The sequence below is a fragment of the Dendroctonus ponderosae genome, unplaced genomic scaffold (genome assembly GCF_020466585.1).
Source record: "Dendroctonus ponderosae isolate FM_Combo_2020 unplaced genomic scaffold, Dpon_F_20191213v2 Dpon_F_20191213_5, whole genome shotgun sequence".
Lineage (NCBI taxonomy): Eukaryota > Metazoa > Arthropoda > Insecta > Coleoptera > Curculionidae > Dendroctonus > Dendroctonus ponderosae.
In genome coordinates, this window is record NW_026018715.1 from 7690306 (window position 1) to 7698545 (window position 8240).

General features: G+C 36.9%; 1 protein-coding gene across 7 annotated transcripts in view; it reads left to right on the plus strand.

The window, feature by feature from the left end:
• Positions 1-980: 980 nt before the first annotated feature.
• Positions 981-8240, plus strand: part of LOC109539623 (C-terminal-binding protein) — a 13576-nt gene continuing 6316 nt past the window's right edge. For 5 of the 7 annotated variants that reach the window (XR_002172132.2, XM_019907490.2, XM_019907488.2 and 2 more), the window contains exons 1-4: positions 981-1309; positions 6266-6695; positions 7217-7504; positions 7561-7870. Coding sequence is in view for 5 of the 7 variants with exons in the window: in XM_019907490.2 (XP_019763049.1) it covers positions 6501-6695; positions 7217-7504; positions 7561-7870 (793 nt within the window). In the remaining 2 variants the exon portion in view is untranslated. Of the gene's footprint in view, positions 1310-1775; positions 1793-6265; positions 6696-7216; positions 7505-7560; positions 7871-8240 lie in introns of those variants that run through there. The other 2 variants (XR_002172133.2, XM_048666552.1) reach the window with 2 other exon arrangements.

Sequence of the window (8240 nt, forward strand, 5' to 3'; positions counted from 1 at the left end):
GTAGCCCGATGTTGCCGTTTCCGCCTATCACCGAGGTTGCTTACAGTATTTTTATTTCTGAACTTATTGGTTTCTATTGCGACGTCAAAGTTCGCAGAATTTTCTATGTCTTAGTTTTAATTTAATGATTTTACAATAGTTTTCAATGCTTTCATGTCATTTCAATAACACCACTAAAAACAAGTAGCTCTTTCAATGAGACTGTTAAATACATTTAACGACTACATTTTGTACACAGGTCTCCATTCAGAGTTTGCACTTTTGCTGAACACTTTAATAAAGATATTAATGTTTTGCAACGCTAAAGACAAATCTAAAAACGCTCAAATCTCAGTTGTAAAGTATGAATACAATGATTTTCTCTATACCTACTTTTAAGTCACTGTTAAAAGTTTAATGAAGTTCGGTAGGCTTAAATGTACTATAAGCCGTTTAAAAATCAATAATTTCAAGAGGCTATAAATAAACCTGAACTCTGAAGTCAAATAAACCAAATTGTTATGGAAAATGTGCGGCCCTTAGCTAGGTGCAATGCCCTTAATCAGTGTAAATCTGGCTGAAATATAAATATCTCGATATTTATATATTGTACCACACCATTTAGCACCAGAGTTTCCTCTGGTAAACGTAATGGGCCTTAAGCGGCTTTGATTTGAGCACTTTTACTAGAGAAATACGAAATACAAATTTCAACTCGTCCACCTTTTGACAGTGGGCGCGCGATGTTGCATTAAGCCCGTACGAAATCTGACAACGTGTTTAAAATATATTGTTTTAAATAGTTATTTTCCGATTTAGAAGCAAATAAAAATAACACAACTTTGTGATTTAGTTGGAAATTCATAAATCTCACTTATCGGCCAGAAATTGCAGCATTTTGAGAGGATTTTGTTGGGAAAAAAGTGAATTTCTGAACGCGTGTATGTAAAGCAGACATCTATGCATAGCGTTGAGGTGGTTGAGGAAAATGAGGGCCCAGAGGGCAGCACTTGGTTGAAGTCGGGCAAGTTGGGCGAAGCAACGGTATGTGATTCGACGAAGCGCGTCCGCCATTTTGATGCGCGAAAGTGGGGGTATGAGCATTAAGCATTTACCTTATTTCACGTAAAATCCGAAACAAAACTGAACTAATTAGAGAAAAACGAATCCCACTTGCTTGCTGCTTAAACGTGGTTCGTTTGGCTGTTAGACGCAGCTAAAAGTGAAAGTGTTTGTGTTTACCGAAATAAGAAAGCTCCCCAAGTTGCAACTCCTGAACAGCGTGGCCGAACGGGCTTCTCTTTGTTAAGGTTTCAATTTCATCTGCAAAGTAAGTAATTCGTGTGTTATTTCTCGATTAGGGCTGTGCCGCGATGGCGTTTAGGGCTACAAGGCCGAAAACCCTTTAGCAGCATGCATTACACAGCCATGTCCAGCACTTAGCTTGCGTGTTAATAAGCTTTCTCCTCGATGAGAGGTAAAAGTGTAAAGGCGAGTACGGTAACGAAACACGATAATCTTGTTTGTTTTCACCGGCTCACGGTCACATAGTTTTCCACCTTCAAGTAAACAGATTGCGTGGATTTCCACCAGTTCCGCTTTTCCGGTACCGATAAACAACGTGTAATGGGGCCTTGTGTTGATTGCCTTTTGGGCGATCCAGTCGCTTCCTTTTTACCCAAACGTTTTTATGGAGCTTGTAAGCACATGTTTAATTGTTGCAGCTATTTTTCATATCACTCAGTGTTAACCTCTCTGACTGCATGCATTTAGGCATTAGCATATTCCCTTAAAATCTGATAGTCTCCTGGCGGTAGGTAAGATTTGTGGGCCTTCTTAAGACATTAGTTGTCATTTGCTGGAAATTTAATGAAATCCAATGAGTTTTATACTTGTTTATTGGGAATTTAACCCTAAGAAATTATTTTTGTGGCTCATCGAATTGCTATCGAATCGAATATTTAGAATTGCTTGTGCACAGTATCCACCTGGTTCTTCTACTGTATTTATCATTTATTGCAATCGCTAGCTTAATCGCTTGATATTCATTGAATAACAAATATGACAAACTATTAGCCTGACAAGGTTTTCAAGTTGCATGAGCTTTAGAAAATGTGATGCAGTTTCGGATGTCGGAAGCTGGTAACAAGATTTTTGTACTTTGAAAAATGCTTATTTCAATGCTGCGTTTTTCAGTGTGCAAAATGCAGCAAATTTTATTATTTTGGCGGTTTTTTCATTTAGAGTTCGAGAGGGAGTAGGTTATTTGCTCAGTTCCAATGCAAGTAATATGGCACTATAACTAAACCCAAAATATACCTCAAAAATTATTTGTCACCACACTAATTGCTCTTAAATTGAAGTTATTGAAATATCTAAGCTGATTACAAACGAATTTAGTGATGGTTAATAACATGGTGTTTATTAATTAACTTAAACATTGAATCCTTTGAATTGCTTGTGTACAGTGTCCTTGTGCTTCTTACAGTATCTTTATAATTTATTACATCCTTTAGCATATTCACTGAATGCTCCAAAATCACATATCTTGACATGTTTTTCAAGTTGAGTGAGTTTTGAAACTGTGAACTTTCGAAACTGGCAACTCAGTGCTTTAAAGACATAAAAATATTGTCTCTATTAGAGTGAATAGTTAGTTATAGTTATCTAGAGCAAATTGATCACCCGTATATAGTTAAATAATCAACTCCAATGAAAGTATGATCGCACTGAAATCACGACCATAATAATCCTGGAATATTTTTCCACACAGCGGAGGAATGCGTCCAATAAGAAATTCCTCGAAGCACCAGGGAATTCGAAATATTTACCTAACTCGTACTATTTTTAAAATTGGCTTTTCAGTCTCGTTGATTTTGTGATAGATTAATTTGCCGATGTTAATTTTTCCCTTGAGCCAACATGAGTCAAGGCATAGACACGTTTTCCGGAAATTTGAAATACATTCATATTTACAGGGACTGAGAACAGTTTTCTGAAGACTACATCTGACCAACCGCCGATATTTTCTGCTTTTCAAACTTTAACATGTGTACTACTTTTCAAATTTTAACTCAATGGACATATTTAAAAACGTTCTTTTGCTAGATGCAATACTGTTTTCCAGTCGATTTCATCTGCATATAAGTTCATAGGAACTTAAATTGCAAAAGTATATAATAATAAAAAAGTATTATAGCAATAAAAAGTATCTGAATAAAACGAGGCAATTTTACATACAGCTTTGTTTTAATCGGGTTGTCGGTCACAGAAGATACTACATATTCTGTAGCACAAATTACAAGTTGCACCTTACTCAAGTGGGCAACCTGTGCCAGAGCTGTCCCACATACTGTGTCTTCCTCATTGTGCCTTATTAATCCTCTTTAAACTTCAGGACGTTTCCCAAGAGTTGTTTGCGGTTTAACAGGATTAAGTTGATCTTATAGAACGCGAAGCGGTAAAAGCAAAACTGCCGAAAACTCGGCTTCAAAAGGAAAAAGTTGAAAAGTTTTATTTGCCGGTAATTTGAAGGGAATCCAATTAAAATGTTCTAACTCGGGAAATTATCCCCAAGGAAAATTATTGTTATAAAAGTTTCGGTTCGGCTGCTCCAAAGTTTCAGAAAGTTGTGCACAACTTTCGGCATCGTCCGCCCACTTTGAGCGGTTCAAGGGGAGAAAACTGGGAAAAAGTTTTACATTTAGACGGCGGCGGGACAGCCGGGTTTAATTTAAATTATGATTGTCGCACGAATATGTTTGGGATTTTTTTTCTTCTAACCCTAGTTGCAGGTTGCCAGCTATCTTGTAGTTTTTATTCACTACACTGGTGAAGTTAGTAAGTACGCCATAAAAAATATTTAATATTAAAAGAAACTCTAATGAAGATTGATGTGTTTGATAAGTCGTTCGTACTTAGTCAAAGGCAACTCATCCACGAAAATGACATTGTTCCAAAACAAAAGCCTTGACAAGAGTCAAAGGAAAGAAAAAAACAAATAAACTGAGATTTAAAGATCGGCGCCGTCTCAGCGAAACTTAAAAGTTTTCGCTCCCAGGAAAATAAGAATCGGGAACAGCCAGGCCAGGCCATCTTCTCCCGGAAAGTTGGCGAATAAAGTTCCGACCGAGTATAAGAAAACTCGCAGTAAAACTTTGAGAAACTAAAGGCGAACTCCGCTTTTGCTCCCGTCCCGCCTAAGAACAAACTTCTTCCATAAAGTATGTAAACTTACACTTTTGTAACAATTTCAGCTTTCTCGCTTGTGAGGACCCGACCCGCTAAAACTTTTAAAATCTGCGAAAGTTTATTGCGTCATTACAGGGCGTATTGCCTCTTGAATAAGTGCAGGAGGCGATCAGAAATGACCCAACTGTCGCCATTTGCGGTTAATATTGGGTATGCATGAATCTGGACTTTTATAAATAGTTGAGCAAGTTTCCTGCCTTCTCACTAAATCGACATCCCGGACGCGCTAAAGTTTCCCGCGGGATTGTCGAGCCGAAATGGCCGCCCCTCCTTTTCTCTCAACTTAGTTTCGTCGTGCACACAACAACTGCAGTTAAACTAACTCCCGAACTTCCCAACCTACGACCATCATTATTGCACGAGATGTTTGCTTTTCGGCATTAAAGTTCAAAGTTTCAATGTGTCCGGGATATATGCTAAATGGCCGGGCGCGATCTGAACTTTGTACAAGTACAACTGCATATTGCAGTTTTTTCAGCGCTTAGACAGGGTGATCTGAAATCGTTTTTTTCTAATTTTAATTACTATCTACGACCAAAAATAGAACAAACACACTTTGTTTCCGACGTACACGGTACTAAGAAATATCCACCGTATTTTTTACTGAATTCGAGATTAAATGTTTTATTGAACAAAACTCCGTAATAAAGCAATAAGTGACTAAACAGGTTGCAAACCCAACAAGCAAAGTTACATACTTAGTTAAAAAAGAACATCAGTCCCAACGAAAAGCGCGTAATTTACATCTCTTTTTCACATTCATAACGTTTTGTTTTCCCAATTGATGAGATGTTTATTCTTAAAGCTTTGAATCCAACTTCTAGAACATCGGAATTTTGTTTTCCAATTTTAGTGCCAAAAATTGTGTACCATATTTAGTACCATTTATTTATAAAAGTCTCTTATCTTCATAGTTAAGCTGTTTTTTTTCTACTTTTCCAGTTAACCGATCGTGACGATATCTGCCAGGAATCATACCGACCATTGAAACGGTGTAGTTTAGCAAACTAATTAATTTGTTAAGCAACTTATTTTCAAATCATTTTGTATTTTTTTCACGAGTTTGTTTACGAAGTTTTACGTATTTCTTTGTAAAAGGCGGAAAATCATCCAAAAGTTTACCATAAGCGTAATATTTTAACTTATGCTATATAAGCTCGGTTCAGTTTAAGATGTTTGTTATAAACGGATTTATTAAGTCCGGTAAAAAATAGTATTATTTTATGGTGAAAAATTGGGCAATTTTAATTAAAGTCCTATAAATGGAAATTTATTTTTACTGGACCAAGTTCACTATATATCCATTGTATTTACCTCAAATTTGGAATAAATATATGTAACTTATTAAGGGTTTGCATGCTTAGTTATGCCAAAATTTGGCATAACTAATTTAATGGTGGCGACAATCTAATTGATGTAATGTTTTCTATGGTTTATGGTCACCTTTACCTGTCGATTTGGTGGATATTCACTGATAGTATTTTCTTAAATATTTGATTTATCTGTTAAATTTGGAAACTTTTGAGGTTTGCAGTGTTTCCGGATCTGTAATCGTTTAGTTGTTTGATGCGCTAATGAGAACAAATGCGTCAAAAGCATGTTATAATATAATTGTGTCTTTCATAACTCACGCACATAATAAGTAATGAAATTACGTCAAAAAATACGTCTTAATAAGTATCTTCGACTCCCCAATTGTACGCAAACCCTGACAAATTGTACTGTTTTTTCCACAAGTAATTTATACATAACTTTTTTAATATTGCTAATATTTGACATATTCCGCATTGTTTTGTACAGGCTGTTTTACAGCTGAATGCAGCTATAAATAAAACCTTGTTATATCAAATACTATACTATACTATGTGCATAATCCTCAAATGTTTCTTTATACTTAAAGGAATAGAGCAATCCCTCTTGAAATATACTGCCGCAGCTGTTATTAAATTAATCTCTTTAAATTTACCTTTGCTCCTTGTTCTTGCAAAATAATCAAACCAGAAGAATATATAACAACACAATGAAACTCTTTTAGTTTCAGAGTTCTACATGCCGTACCATGGAGTTCAACATCAACCTCGCAGTATAACTTGAGGAACTGCCTAGTGTCTGTTTAGCTATAGGTTGGTTGGTGTCAGGACGGGGCCCGACTGCTAGTCAGGGGCGAAAGACCGCACCGCGGTCCAAGTTTTAGTGCGAGTGTTCCATGTGCTCCGTTTAAGTTAATTTTGCCGGGGTACAAATCGGTGTTTTGTTAGTTGAATTCGTAAATGGACAAACGCAAAATGTTGCCAAAAAGGCCTAGATTCGAGCCGCGCGGACCCATCGCTAACGGGCCGTTGCAAACCCGTCCTCTCGTTGCACTTCTAGATGGCAGAGACTGTTCCATAGAAATGCCCATCCTGAAAGACGTGGCTACTGTCGCGTTCTGTGATGCACAAAGTACGAGTGAAATTCACGAAAAGGTAAGATATACGGGTCCTTTCCGAATCAGTAGACAATATCTCGGATTCGGATAAAATTGAAAGCAACTGAAAACAAAGTTCCTATCATTTTTTGTGCGTCCTCCTCCTCTCTAAAGAAGGCACATGAAACTCGACATTTCAAATATTTGGCGTAAGCAACTATGTATATAATTTTTTCATATGGTCAACTGTGGCTCATACAGGCTCAAAAATAATGTTTTATGTAAGTGGAGCCTTTAAGAAAAAAACATACTATTTGTCGATATTGATAAAGAATCCGTTTTCTGAGAAAAAATAATCTTTATTCAAGATGCTTATTTCCTTTTGAGGTTCTAAGCGCCTTCTAATAATATTAAGGTCCTAAGAAATGTTCCATAGCAATTATTTTAAAAGTTAATAAAAAGACATGTACAATTTTTTGCGTTGTATCAGATGCCAAGAGATTGTTCAGTTATTGCCAGATACTTTGTGAACCGTATTGTCACGTTTCTAATTTAAAAATGTAAATTTTGTGTTAACAGGTACTAAATGAGGCGGTGGGAGCGCTAATGTGGCACACAATAATTCTGACAAAAGAGGACCTGGAAAAGTTTAAAACTTTGCGAATAATCGTGCGTATCGGGAGTGGAGTTGACAATATCGATGTAAAAGCAGCAGGAGAACTAGGTATAGCTGTTTGTAACGTACCTGGATATGGAGTAGAAGAAGTGGCTGACACTACATTATGCTTGATTCTAAATTTGTACAGGCGGACCTATTGGCTTGCCAATATGGTCCGGGAAGGCAAGAAGTTTACCGGCCCGGAGCAAGTAAGTTCCAGCTTATGAGTGAACTTCTCCAAGTTAACTTTAATCGAAATTTTCAGGTGCGGGAAGCCGCTCAGGGATGCGCTAGGATACGTGGTGATACCTTAGGCATCGTTGGGTTAGGTCGTATTGGATCTGCAGTAGCTCTGCGAGCAAAAGCCTTTGGATTTAACGTGATCTTTTACGATCCATATTTGCCCGATGGAATAGAGAAGAGCTTGGGATTAACCCGAGTTTATACACTTCAAGATCTGCTGTTCCAATCCGATTGTGTGTCTTTGCATTGCACTCTAAATGAGCACAATCATCATCTGATCAATGAATTTACAATTAAACAGATGCGACCAGGTGCATTCTTGGTTAACACTGGTAAGTTTTAGTACTGGAAGTCAAATCAAACCAAAGTAATAATAGTGGTTGAGACGAAAACTACTCACAAAACATTTTGCGGAAGCTGCAAATAAAATTGATATTGCTTGTGTATTCTGAAAATTTACTATTTGAGTTTATCAGAATAGCTCCTAGGAATACTAACAGTCGTTTTGTAAAACAGTTAAAACACCATCTTTTTTCTGCAAAATGTGGAACACGAATAACTACCGGCTTAATCTATAAGGAAAAAACGAACAAGGATCTGCTGTTCCCTTTTATACAGGGTTATTCACGCTATACGGCACGGAAGTTTGCGGCTAAACCGTTTGATTTTTAAAAAGTATTATTTTATGAATTGTCCGACGCC